Source organism: Gigantopelta aegis, chromosome 2 (genome assembly GCF_016097555.1).
Source record: "Gigantopelta aegis isolate Gae_Host chromosome 2, Gae_host_genome, whole genome shotgun sequence".
Classification (NCBI taxonomy): Eukaryota; Metazoa; Mollusca; class Gastropoda; order Neomphalida; family Peltospiridae; genus Gigantopelta; species Gigantopelta aegis.
The window spans coordinates 49,862,507-49,877,455 of NC_054700.1; the positions used below are offsets into that span (position 1 = coordinate 49,862,507).

Consider the following 14,949-nt stretch of genomic DNA (forward strand, 5'->3'; position numbering starts at 1 on the left):
AAAACCGTAATACATGGTCAGGACCGTGTCTCTGCACAATGCAGAGTGGATTGGGCGTTTGGCAAAATAGTGATTGATTCTGTGAATTAGAATCTAGAGCCTCGTCTATAGGAGGACATATATTCCCGTGGGGCGGGACGTAGCCCAGTGGTACAGAGCTCGCTCGATGCGCGGTCGGTGTGGGATCGATCCCCTTCGGTGGGCCCATTGGGCTATTTCTCGTACCAGCCAGTGCACCACGACTGGTATATCAAAGGCCGTGGTATGTGCTACCCTGTCTGTGGGATGGCGCATATAAAAGATCTTTTGCTGCTTATTGAAAAGAGTAGCCCATGAAGTGGCGACAGCGGATTTCCACTCTCAATATTTGTGTGGTCCTTTATCATATGTCCGACGTCATATAACCGTAAATAAAATGTGTTGAGTGCGTCATTAACTAAAACATTCCCTTCTGTTCCCGTATTCCCGATCGTACACCTGAATATACTCTGAACAAGTGAATCGGCTAAATGTCTATTGATCTCTGTTATTTCTACGGCTCACACTGACAGCTGAATGGGCTAAATGTCTGTTGATCTCTGTTATTTCTACGGCTCACACTGACAGCTGAATGGGCTAAATGTCTGTTGATCTCTGTTATTTCTACGGCTCACACTGACAGCTGAATCGGCTAAATGTCTATTGATCTCTGTTATTTCTACGGCTTACATTGACAGGGTTACTGCCAGAGGCTACAAAGGTAAACTTACGTACCCTAAAATCTTGGAAATTAATTGGATACATTATTATAATTTTTAGAAAGATTAAGTAAGAGAAACACCTTTTAAAATATGTCAAAGCACACGAAATGCTGTGTCTCATTTCAAAAGATTTGAAACCCATAACCACTTAGTAGTTTTGTTTTTATTAGTGCTCTACCAGCTGAGTTAAAGGGACATTCCTGAGTTTGCAGCATGGTAATATGTTTTCGACTAATAAAGTATTTCTACGATTAAACTTGCATATTAAATATATTTTCTTGTGTATATATTATATCAGTGTCTGTATATTCAATGTATTTCTGGTCGTCTTAATATTGGTAAGAAGCCATAACTGGATTTTGTTTTCAAATAATTACGTACGTACGAAAAACCCCACAATATTTTAGGAAATAAGATGAAATTTAACCTAGTACAAATATAAGAACGACGAGAAACACGTTTAATATACAACCACTAATATTTTATGCAGAAAAATATCTTTGATATGTAATTACAGTCGTTAAAAAGTCTCTGTTAGTCGATAACATTTTAAAAAGTGCAGTAAACTCAGGAATGTCCCTTTAATAGTCTAGCTACTGCCAGTAGGAGCACTTTGTATCAACACTACTATAATTACGTACCCTCAAAATATTGTCTGGTAAACTCAGGAATGTCCCTTTAATAGTCTAGCTACTGCCAGTAGGAGCACTTTGTATCAACACTACTATAATTACGTACCCTCAAAATATTGTCTGGTAAACTCAGTAATGTCCCTTTAATAGTCTAGCTACTGCCAGTAGGAGCACTTTGTATCAAGACTACTATAATTACGTACCCTCAAAATATTGTCTGGCAAAAAGCCTGACTGACTGCATTTTATCACATCTAATGTCACTGATTGGAACATTGTGAAGGAGGTAATGCTATCAACATTTCATCCGTTTGTTTTTCTTTCGTGATAGTGACACCACTAAACCGGATGAGATCTGGTATAAGAGATGGTACCGCAAGATACATAAGCCGGTTTGTGGATTTAAATATCCTGTGAGAATTGTGGCTACCGTCTTCGTCGTTATCTCAATTTCATATCAGGTAAGAGTCGAATACCGATGTGGTGCGCATGGACCCAGCATACATATTTCTTTTTATAGGTCACCTGCTAATCCAGTTAACAGTTAGTACATCATTTAGATCATATTTGTCACTTTTGGTTTTTATGGTAGATCATTTGTTATGGTTAGTATTATTTCCTAACTTGACTGTTGTGCGGCCAGAACAATGTAGACCGTGGACCCACTATAACCCCCCCCCCCCCCCCCCCCCCCCCCCCCCCAGGATTTTATGACATAAGTCTATCTGTAAAGCCTGTCTATAGAGATATTCAAATCAGCTTGTCTGCAAGCAATCTGTTGGTGGATGTGCCCGTGGGGCACATTTGAATGTAGGTACCCTACGTACCTTGGAAATACACAAATATATATTTAATATTCACTTTAATTGAACTAATTGACTTGTTATGTTCTAAACAAGAATGTTTAATCTTGCTTCATATAATATGTATATAAACAATGCATATTTCACCACAAATATGACTCATTCACACACACTAAAATTGAATATTTGCAAGAAAACCATCACATCAGAAGAGTAGATTTACCCACTTTTTAAAACTTCCAACTGTAAATAAATTACATACATATAAACCACTATAACAATAAAGTTACTTATATGTTACTTGAAAATATACATGTTAATAGAAAAGAATGACAACCAGTGCTGATTTATTAACTTTAAAATTTGGAAGTAGTTGTCTAACGAATATTATTTAATTTTATATCGGTAAACATGGCGGACACTTTCTTGGGAACAAGTTTTCTGAAGAAAAAAACAAGGTGAGTAACAATATTTTTGTTTTCATTATTAAAATGGTGTCCTTATATAATGATTTTATAAAAGAACCTTGTGAACAAAGAGTGAATTTATTACACTTTCTATTTTTATATGCTATACATAAAATCCCAACATGGAGTTTTAAAATGCATTTTATCTGCATTATCACAAATACAAGACAAGTGTCCTTAACATATACACAATGCATAAAGTTAACCAGTAATATTAAAACTCCTTAAGTGCATGTGTTCTGTTAATTGTTCCAGCTACATTACTTGGAAATTTAGTAACATTTGAAGGCTGGTGCTAAATCAACTTTTTATAAAGATACTATTTCTAAAAAGCAATATCATTATATATTCAACATCAGATGACTTTTGTGTCAAATGGAAAATACACATTTTAAAAACTGTGATATGTATAAAAACTGTAAATATGTATAAAAACTGTAAATATGTATAAAAACTTAATCTAAACAAAGTTTTAACTTTCCTTCAGTTTTAATGATAACATTTAGCACACTTGAAATAATAAAGTCCAATATGTCACACTTTGTGACTAATGTAATTGCCATGTTTATTATAACATGGAGAGTTTTCTGTTTGAAAGGATGTTACAGTTTATAAGTGACAGTGATATCACAGTGCACAATGCTGCTTGCCAAAAGTGTAGTATCTTTACACAGCCGATCTTGGTAGTTAATATAGCTTTTCTGGAGTGCTGAAACATTATTGTAAACATTCTTGATAGTAAAATCAAATATGTATGAAGGAAAGATTGTCAAATTAGTTACATTTATACGGAAGAATGGTAATATGTTTTACATAAATATAATTTTTCTTCATCTTATTATTGCAGTTGACTCTTAGACAAACCTTTCCATGATGGCTGAGAGAAGAAGAGATGAAAAACCGTTGAAACTGACATCTCCTAGTTTCCAAAAATAAACACAAAAGCACTCCTGGTTTGATATGCATTACTCATTTCATCAGACAGGAAAGTAAGGCCATTATCTGAAGCTTGTTTTAAAAATATTAAAGAAATTGTTAAATTCAGGAAGTCTCGGGAGAAATCAAATGAAAAATTAGATGACATTTCATCTTCAGTGCCAGAAAACTACTGGTCACATGTTTCCAGACTCTTGAAACGAAAGAACCTCCCAGTAATAACAATGGCCCATGTTGTTTAAAGAAACGCAGAACATCTTCAGAACAGTCTTTAAACACCATATTGTTTCCTGCGAACAGATGTTTATTTTGTGACAAAAATCGAATTAGAAAACAGGGAAAAGAGGAAAGACTTGTGAAATGTATAACTAAAACCTCAGAGCTGTCGATACAGAGAGCTGCAGAAAAACAACACGATGAAGACATTCTACTAAAGGTAAAGGATGTTGATTTAGTATCCAGAGAAGCACACAATCATGCTTCTTGTCGGAAGGACTACACACGTACTGTAGAACGCAATGTCAAGTTAAGTAAAGACATTAAAGTAATTGAGGAACAAAATGCACACAAAGCAGCTTTTGAGTAGATAACGCATTACATCAAGGAAAGTATTATTGAAGGGTCCAATGTTGAACAGATGTCAATTAAAAGAGAACGGTACCTTCAGTTCATGCTTAAAAACAGTCCACAATTTTACAATACAGAATACAAATCATATAAGCTTAAATCAAAGCTAGTAAAGCAGTTTGGCAGTCAGCTTCAGTTTTGGCAACCCAATTACAGGAGTGAACTTGTTTATTCGTCTGGTGTTCTAAAGGGACATGCAGTTGAATCAGCATTTGAAATCGCAGCTTCAGATTAAAAACGATTGGAAGAGGCAGCTTTGGTCCTTCGCAGGTTCATTATAAATGCACACAATAATTGCCAACAAATGCCATGGCCCCCATCTCCACGATTTCTTCTTAGCGATACAATTCAGCCACCAGCACGACTTCAAGATTTTATCACATATCTGATTACTGGCAAGAAAATGCAATATTCATCCGAGAAAAAACAGACTGGTATTGTCATTTGCTCAGGATATATGCCAAGCTGTTACAAGAAGACAGTGGATAATGCCAAAGCACCTCTTACTTGGAATGACATCAAGGAACATTACAGGTAGTACAGAAATTGTTACCCTAGTCCATCGTTTTGGTCACTGTGCATCATATTCTAGTCTGTTTGAGCTGGAAACGGCGATGTGTAAGAATATTGATGACAGATGTAGTGTACTGCCATCAACAGTTCACCCTGGAAGAAATATTGTCACCCACATGTGTTGGGATAATTTTGACTTGAGAGAAGAAACACCATCTGGCTCAGGAGCCCATGGAATCATTATCCAAGAGGTCTCAGAGGATAATGGTGGAACTTCGGCCAATGTCTCCGACTCTGCTGAAAGAACAAAAGATCGATCTGTCATGTGTAAACCACAGGAAATGGAGCCATGCTTTGTTGAATAACAAGGCAGAGCCAAACTTGACCATATCCATTACCGATGTACCTAACTGTAAAGCTGAAGCTATGGCTGAACTGTCTGATATACTTTGGGTATGTACAAGAACCATGTTACAGAATGACAAGCAAACAGTGCCACCATAGGCAGGCTGGGTGTCTGTGACAGACAGCAGTTGCGAGGATGGCATTCATCAATCAACTGTTGACTACTTAGCCCCTGTATTTGCTCCAATCACAGAAAATTCAATTGTACAGCACATTTTAAAATTATGTCAAGAAGCTTCAAAAGATGTAGGTCAGCAATATACCATTGTAACATTTGATTTGGCTGTAGCAAAAAAAGCCTATAGACTCGTATGGCAGCACCCGCAAGTCTTTGGTGACATTATAGTTAGAATGGGTGGATTTCACTTCACATGCTCATACATGGGTGCACTTGGAAAGAGTATGCGGTGCAGTGGATTTGAGGATATTCTAGTTGAATCAGGGATCAATAGAGAAAGTGATGACAGGCAAGTATTACAACAGAGCCTTGCGTGTTCAAAAGCTTGTCTTAGAACGCTTACTATTACAGGTTTTTCATTTATCACATGGACACACATTGGATGAAGAAGCAAGATGCATACTGACCCACCTAGCTGAACACCCATCCAATGAAACTCTGACTGCAGCTTTGGAAAATGCAAATTGTATGAACATGCTCTCTCTTTCCTCAGAGTTCAAGTCAAATGTTCGTCTGGGAGCACTGGGTAAGATTACCCAGTTCTGGCTCAATTACATGGACAGAATGTGGCTCATCCTTCAGTTTCAAAGAGCAACTAAAGAAAACAACTTGGATCTGCACTTGGCAAGTCTACAAAAAATGTGCAGCTTGTTCTGTAGCTATGACCACACGAACTATGTCAGATACACCACAGTATACTTATTGACACCTTTAAATCTACCACATTCTCTCCCTGGGGCAGATGAAAATTGATTCAGTGTCAACAGATCCCCTCATCCAGGAATGCAGTTGACATCACCATATAGCAAGCAATCAATCGTCATACTAAATCCCATGATGGCATTGTGGGATTTAGTCATAACCGTTCAGCATACTACAGATGGTGTATGACTAGACACGCTAGAGCCAGCTATCAACAAGCAACATTGTAACTAGCAGACATGGATTGCGAAGAGTACACCTCACACAAGGACTTGAGGCGATCACAAATTGCGGGAAGTGAAGAGGACACCAGCAAGGTAGTACAGGCAATATTAAACTTTATCAATCCATTTGAAGTAGAAAACAACGATGTGCTCTACTGCTTGTCCTCAGGTGCACCAGCCCCAAATGATGTTGAACAAGATCTCTTACAGGCTGACAAGTTTGGAAAGGAATCCTACAATGCATTTGTACAAGAACGACTGATTGAAAGAACCAAGAACTTCAATGCAACAAAGCAGATCACACCTGAAAGAAATGTCTTTGGTCAACTTATCTTGCTTTCACTGAAGCATGACATCAGCATGGAGAGGGTTCTTAGCTTTCCATTGGGTCTTGTTCCTTGGGCACTGACCACTGCTGATGGAACTCCTACAAACACAGACAAGTCAAAGCTAATGCATATCTTAGAAGAGCTCACAGAGCACAATGACCAAAGCAGAACATGACAATCTATGTCATTGATGGCAGTGCCCTTCTGCAAGCACAGGTGGCACTTCTAAGCACGTTTGGAGAGCTGGCAGATAGCATCTTTGATCAGCTCCCTAAAGTACAGCGAGTAGATTTTGTATCTGACTCCTACTTACCACTATCCATCAAGGGGATTGAGAGAGCCAGAGGATGTTCTTCAGAAGCATTTTTGATCATAGGAACCCTGACAAAGGTCCCTAGAGATTGGAAGAAATTTCTGTCAAATGACAAAAATAAACAGCGTTTTATCCATTTCCTTCTAGATGAGTGGAAAAAAGATAAGTATGGCTCCAAACTTCTTGGGAAGAAGGTTCTGTTTGTTTGTGAGAACAAGTATATATCTCTTTCAAATTCTGATGGCACCCACACCGTCTCAGAAGAGGTTGAAGAACTGATCTCTACACAAGAAGAAGCAGACACAAAAATCATTCTTCATTGTGTACACATAGCTTTTAACCCGACAGACGAGTCCACAATAATTGTGCGATACCCAGATACAGATGTCGTCATACTTCTACTCAACTTTATACAGGGATTCAAACAGAAAGTTCTCTTTGACACTGGTACTGGCAACAAGAGGCATCTCATACATATCCATAGCATCATCAAAGAAGTAGAAAAAGACCTGTGTCTGGCACTCTCTGCAGTCCACGCCTTTACTGGCTGCGATACCACCAGCGCCTTCGTACGGAAGGGAAAAGTGATTGCTTTAAATATCCTGAAGCAGCATCAAGATTTTGTTGAAATTTTCCAACGTCTTGGAAAATCAGTTGAGATTGATGATGATGTATTTGACAAGTTGGAGCGTTTCACATGCCTTCTTTACGGCGATGCAGGCACATTAACAAACTACGACATGAGAATTTTTTACAAAGATTTTGTGCCAAACCCGGGATGCTGCTATCGAGCTACAGTGGAGTAGACATGAGCCTTCCCCCCCCCCCCCCCCCCCCCTGCAGAGAGCAAATTATCAGGCTCTCATTTGGTATCGGTCATACCAAGCTGTCCCAAGTATTCCACAACCAGATGGACATGGCTGGGACAGTTTACAAGGGACACTGCACTTGAAGTGGACAGACGGTAATCTGATGCTGGTGGATGTACTGGTGGATGAGTCAGAGCAGGACCCACAGGGTGAAGAAGAAATGCCAGAATTTGTTAATTTAACAGACATAATATTTCAGCCAGATGATTAGAGTAACAATTTCATTGAAAATAGCCACCTTCACAGTGCTAGATTTATCTGGTGATAATAGTTTATGCAGATGTAAATGATATTCCTCTAATCTTAAGTTAAGCATCAGGTAAAAAGAAATGCATTTCTAAAACTATGTGACAATCAATTACTTAAAAGATGGATTGCTATGACATAGGTGAATTGTACAAGGAATGGTATGTAAATCCACTTTCAAAGATTTTTAAAGCTGTTGTTTAGTATAGATGAATGTCTTTAAATATCCAAGATAGATATATTATATTATATTTCATCATAGTTCAATAATAATATCTTCATGTATTAAATACAGTACACATTTTAGTAATAACAGGTTCAGGAAGTCATTAGAATATGCATATATATAGAGGTATCTGAACCACGGACTAATGAGTTGGATCGTGGTTCAGTCTTTTAAGATATTGTTTAACTATTACTCCGGAACTCTGTTCATTTTGGTGATCTGGGGGCCTCTCGAATGTTTGCGGTCTCGTGGTGTAATATCGAAAAGTATGCAAGGACAGAGTTGTCATTTAGGCCCCTGATTCTGGACGCATTCGATTCTGTATAAAACAGGGCGGTACAAACGTTTTACCTGGACGGTACACATTACTTTGGTGTATGGGGACGGGACGTAGCTCGGTGGTAAAGCGTCCGCCTGATGCACGGTCCGTCTTGGATCGATCCCCGTCGGTTGGAACAATGGGCTATTTCTCGTTCCAACCAGTGCACCACGACATGTATATCAAAGGTCGTGGTATGTGCTATCTTGTCTGTGAGATGGTGCAAATAAAAGATTACTTGCTACTAATGGAAATGTTCTCTCTTTCTACGACTATATGTCAGAATTACCAAACGTTTGACGTGCTGTAGTGGTGTCGTTAAACAAAAACAAGCAAACAAACTATTAGCACTATTTTCGTTCTTGCTTTCACTTTTTTCTTCTTTTTTTTTCTTTTGTTTTCTCATTGCAGTTCATAGCTTATCTTTTAATGCTGGGTTTCCAAGCTCTGTATTATGTGGCTAAAATGGACGACAAATCGAGTCTGCACATGACGGTTTTGAACGGCACATTAACCGTCTTGAATCCCACCATTGTCAACGTCTTTATAGGTAGGCAAATATTGTGTTTTCAACGGCACATTAACCATTTTGAATCCCACCATTGTCAACGTGTTTATACGTAGGCAAATATTGTGTTTTCAACGGCACATTAACCATCTTGATTCCAACCATTGTCAATGTGTTTATAGGTAGGCAAATATTTGATTTTCAACGGCACATTAACCATCTTGAATCTCACCATTGTCAATGTGTTTATAGGTAGGCAAACCATGTGTTTTCAACGGCACATTAACCGTTTTGAATCCCACCGTTGTCAATGTGTTTATAGGTAGGCAAATCTTGTGTTTTCAACGGCACATTAACCGTTTTGAATCCCACAATTGTCAACGTGTTTATAGATAGGCAAACCGTGTGTTTTCAACGGCACATTAACCATCTTGAATCCAGCCATTGTCAATATGTTTATAGATAGCCAAATCTTGTGTTTTCAACGACACATTAACCATCTTGAATCCAACCATTATTAATGTGTTTATAGGTAGGCAAATATTGTATTTTCAACGGCACTTTAACCATCTTGAATCTCACCATTGTCAATGTGTTTATAGGTAGGCAAACCATGTGTTTACAACGGCACATTAACCATTTTGAATCCCACAATTGTCAACGTGTTTATAGATAGGCAAACCGTGTGTTTCAATGGCACATTGACCATCTTGAATCCCGCTATTGTCAACGTATTTATAGGTAGGCAAATCTTGTGTTTTCAACGGCACATTAACCATCTTGAATCTCACCATTGTCAACGTGTTTATAGGTAGGCAAATCTTGTGTTTTCAACTGTACATTATCCATCTTGAATCCAACCATTGTCAATGTGTTTATAGATAGGCAAATCTTGTGTTTTCAACGGTACATTATCCATCTTGAATCTCACCATTGTCAATGTGTTTATAGGTAGGGAAATATTGTATTTTTAACGGCACATTAACCATCTTGAATCCAACCATTGTCAGTGTGTTTATAGATAGGCAAATCTTGTGTTTTCAACGGCACATTAACCATCTTGAATCCGACCATTGTTGTAACAGAAAAATATCAACCTCCAATGAGGGGATTCGAACCACGGACTCTCGGTGCGAGAGTCCAGCGCTCTACCAACTGAGCTAATAGGGAAATTCCCACCAGTTACTGCCAGTAGGAGCACTTTATCCCTACACTACTACATACTCCCCCCTCAAGTGAAGCTACGTTCCGGAGCTGTGGGCCACGAGCAGTTGAACTGTTACGGGTCCTGACTGGGTTATAATAGTATTCTTATGTTAAGAACACACCCAGTCCCTACGTCGGCTCCAAATGTAACAGAAAAATATTAACCTCCAATGAGGGGATTCGAACCACGGACTCTCAGTGCGAGAGTCCAGCGCTCTACCAACTGAGCTAATAGGGACATTCCCACTAGCTACTGCCAGTAGGAGCACTTTATACCTACACTACTACATTGTCAATGTGTTTATAGATAGGCAAATCTTGTGTTTTCAACGGCACATTAACCATCTTGAATCCAACCATTGTCAATGTGTTTATAGATTGGCAAATCTTGTGTTTTCAACGGCACATTAACCATCTTGAATCCTACTGTTGTCAATGTGTTTATAGGTAGGCAAACCATGTGTTTTCAACGGCACATTAACCATCTTGAATCCAACCATTGTCAATGTGTTTATAGATAGGCAAATCTTGTGTTTTCAACGGCACATTAACCATTTTGAATCCAACCATTGTCAACGTGTTTATAGGTAGGCAAATATTGTGTTTTCAACGGCACATTAACCATCTTGAATCCAACCATTGTCAACGTGTTTATAGGTAGGTAAACCGTGTGTTTTCAACGGCACATTAACCATCTTGAATGTCACCATTGTCAACGTGTTTATAGGTAGGTAAACTGTGTGTTTTCAACGGCACATTAACCATCTTGAATGTCACCATTGTCAAAGTGTTTATAGGTAGGTAAACCGTGTGTTGGATAAGGAAGTCGAGCGAGTCCAAAATTGTTCTCATAGCTCGTCGGGCTTTTATAGAGATTATTATACGAGCTTGTGTGTCGTACTGATTGTACGATACGAGTGTCGGGATTCTTGTATTGCTCGAGCGAGAGCGAGGGGGTAATACGTGAATCCCGACACGAGTTTCGTAAAATCAGTACGATTCACACTCGAGTATAATAATTTCTTTATTATCCACATTATTCATAATATTATTTTTATGAATAACAAGCTAGGACCATGACAAAACGTTTCAAACGTAACTAGAAGGAGACAACGAAATGACGAAACGACGCCATGTTGGTAAGCGTTTACGCAGAACTTACACTGGGGAAACCGCATTAAGTTATGACTTCGCTTCCCAAAATTATGTCATTCGTTGTGCATGTCAAATCATTATGACACACGTGTCGTACACATACTAGTTATAATTCCCTGAATATCGTGTAATAACTAGATCAGACTGCAATGCAAATATGACTACATTTCGTCATCTCCTAGTTATGGCTGAAACATTTTGAGTCGGGTCTTGTTATTCATAAAGAAAACAACAATAATAATATGGATATTAAAGATTATTACACTCACGTGTGAGTCATGCTGATTTTACGAAACTCGTAAAAGCAGTACGACACACAAGTTTGTTTATTCAATGAAAAATAATTGCCACATTTACATTTGTTTTATACTTGTTGTTGTTGTTGTTGTAATTGTTGTTGATAGAATGACTGTTATAGTTCCATCCATATAATTAGTATCTCGGTGCATATTATAATAATTTTTCAGAAAAGTAATTGTATTATATACGTAGCACCAGTGGTAAATAGCTCGCTTGATGCGCGATCCTTTTTTTTATGGATATCCGTGAATCACGACTGATATATCCTGTGGGATGGTGCATATAAAAGATTTCTTGCTACTAATGGAAAAATGTAGATAGTTTCCGTTTTAAGGCTATATGTCAAAATGCCCAAATGCTTGACATCCAATTGCCGATTATTAATATATACACACATGTGTTTGTATTATATAAGTGGCCTATCATTTTGACGATTACGTTTTGTCTGTGTGTTTTGCAGGTGTGTACTTCCTCTCTCTCCTCCTTGTTACGCTGATGGCGTGTACAAATATGTACCTGTTTCTAACAACCTACAGGTACGTTCATTCTTTATTTTGCTCAGACCATATCAGGCCTGTAGGAACGGGATGGCACAGCTCTTCCACACCCCACCACCCCCCCCCCCCCCCCCCCCACACACACACACGAGGACGAAAATGTACGTTTAGTTTTTTGTTTTTGTCTTACTCTTTATAAATATAGATTTTAACAAATGGTTTGTTCCCCCCCCCCCCCCCCCCCCCCACTAGAGACTTTCGCTCCCTCACTGGAGATTGTGCCCCCAACCTACAACCCAACTCCAGATCGTGCCTACGGGCCTGAATATACATGAGGTAAAATAAACATAATATACGCTATACATAGTATACAGTGTAATCAAGTTTAAACCGTTAACATTCCTACTGGAAAAACAGAATAATTAAAAAATAACTACATACAAACAATCATATACATTTTTATATATACACACATACATGTATATTCCGTACAAATTTCCTATTTACATTACAACATTTTAAGGCGTTCGAACACTGGTTTACCTTACAGCGGTTTTATCGAATGTAACTCATTGTTTAAAGCTTGATCATTTATCTCGGTACAAAACAGAGTCATAGGATATTTTGACAAGGCCGTGACTGATAACATCAAGCACGGCCCTCTGTTTTGTCTATATATGGACTGTCACTCGCCAGGACGATACGTCCTTCCTGACTTGTATGCAAGAGGACTGTCACTCGCCAGGACGATACGTCCTTCCTGACGTGTATGCAAGAGGACTGTCACTCGCCAGGACGATACGTCCTTCCTGACTTGTATACAAGAGGACTGTCACACTTAATCTGAACGACAAGGAGCGAGACGTAGCCCAGTGGTAAAACGCTCGCTTGATGCGTGGTCGGCCTAGGATCGATCCCCGTCGGTGGGCCTGTTGGGCTATTTCTCGTTCTAGTCAGTGCACCGAGATTGGTATATCAAATGCCTTGGTATGTGCTATCCTGTCTGTGGGATGGTGCATATAAAATATCCCTTGCTACTAATGGAAAAAATGTAGCGGGTTTCATCTCTATGACTATGTCAAAATGACCATAATGTTTGACATCCAATAGCCGATGATTAATACATCAATGTGTTCTAGTGGTGTCGTTAAACAAAACAAACTTGTTCTTCCAATAGCCGATGATTAATAAATCAATGTGCTCTAGTGGTTTCGTTAAACAAAACAAACTGCTTCATTTTCTGAACAACAAAACCGTAACACACGATCAGGGCCCATATTTTCGAAGCCATCTTCATAACACACGCCATAGTGACGTCATAGCTTACGATGATTTTACGATTTCGTAGGCTAAGATTACTTCGAAAATATGGGCCCAGGGCCGTATCTCTGCACAATACAAAGTCGAATGGGCGCTTAGCAAAATAGCGGCTTATTCCATGTCTAGTGTCTCGTCTATAGGAGGACAGCCACTCCCGAGGAGATCCTATACTGGAAAATAGTGGCTTATTCCATGTCTAGTGTCTCGTCTATAGGAGGACAGCCACTCCCGAGGAGATCCTATACTGGAAAATAGCGGCTTATTCCATGTCTAGTGTCTCGTCTATAGGAGGACAGCCACTCCCGAGGAGATCCTATACTGGAAAATAGCGGCTTATTCCATGTCTAGTGTCTCGTCTATAGGAGGACAGCCACTCCCGAGGAGATCCTATACTGGACGATTTCTCCCCTCTTTCATCATCAGAGAGGACTGCCGCTCTCAGGATAGTTTACTAAATCAAAACTAGCACTGAATAGAGAATAAGTACAGCTGTGATATACATGAACTCATGAATTACTGTCATAACAGTGATGATATCCTGTGTTCACGATAAGCGAGAATATCCTGCCCCATCGGAGGCACCCGTCATGAATACTGTCACCACAGCTGTCAAGTATGTCACTTCATTTAAAACGATAAAAAAAAGTGTTTAAGAGTTTCACAAAAGAAAAGTATGCGTAAGTTCAAAATATGAATTAGTATCAGTTACTGGTTCGACAATTTTATAGAATATGCAATATGGTATAGCATTAACTGTGCACCATAAAACATTTTCAAAGTCACAATAAGTATTGACAGTCAAAAGGTAGAAGAAACACCTGCTCCGTCAACATGATATTTGAAATCGGTGTAAAAGACCCTAAATATAGCCACCTTTTCTACATACAATCCATGATTTGAAAACCCTAAATATAGCCACCTTTTCTACATACAATCCATGATTTGAAAACCCTAAATATAGCCACCTTTTCTACATACAATCCATGATTTGAAAACCCTAAATATAGCCACCTTTTCTACATACAATCCATGATTTGAAAACCCTAAATATAGCCACCTTTTCTACATGCAATCCATGATTTAAAAACCAAAAGAAGCCGTATCAATTCTGGAACTTTGGTCTGACCGGAGACAGACGTTTTTTTTCGGCCTGATGTACACTTTCCCAGACAGATCTGCACATACAAGAACCTTTGATACATCTTTATTGGGACACTATTTGGGACGGAGAAACACTCAATGAATATTAAAGTGACTGACCCTAGTTTTTAATTAATAAGACGTTTTTGTGACCATTAGAGCCGGGTTTTGTTTTTATTACAATTGAAACTAGATATTACTTGCATTTTATTTTTAGACTATCCATTTCTGTACATTCAAAGTGTTTTTTGTCACCCTGGTGTTTGTAATACCGAGAAATGCATGATTTATATTT

General features: G+C 38.6%; 2 protein-coding genes across 4 annotated transcripts in view; both read left to right on the forward strand.

Moving 5' to 3' along the window:
• The window catches only part of LOC121386619 (stimulated by retinoic acid gene 6 protein-like), a 47,485-nt gene that overhangs the window by 21,689 nt on the left and 10,847 nt on the right, over window positions 1-14,949 (forward strand). For all 3 annotated transcript variants that reach the window (XM_041517582.1, XM_041517598.1, XM_041517592.1), the window contains 3 exons: window positions 1,703-1,832; window positions 8,940-9,078; window positions 12,158-12,233. In XM_041517582.1, coding sequence (XP_041373516.1) covers window positions 1,703-1,832; window positions 8,940-9,078; window positions 12,158-12,233 — 345 coding nt within the window. The remainder of the gene's footprint in view (window positions 1-1,702; window positions 1,833-8,939; window positions 9,079-12,157; window positions 12,234-14,949) is intronic.
• LOC121386637 lies at window positions 2,432-7,686 on the forward strand. The gene is made up of 2 exons (XM_041517608.1): window positions 2,432-2,632; window positions 3,489-7,686. The coding sequence occupies exon 2, from the start codon at window positions 6,727-6,729 to the stop codon at window positions 7,672-7,674; it is 948 nt and encodes a 315-aa protein (XP_041373542.1). The 5' UTR covers window positions 2,432-2,632; window positions 3,489-6,726; the 3' UTR covers window positions 7,675-7,686.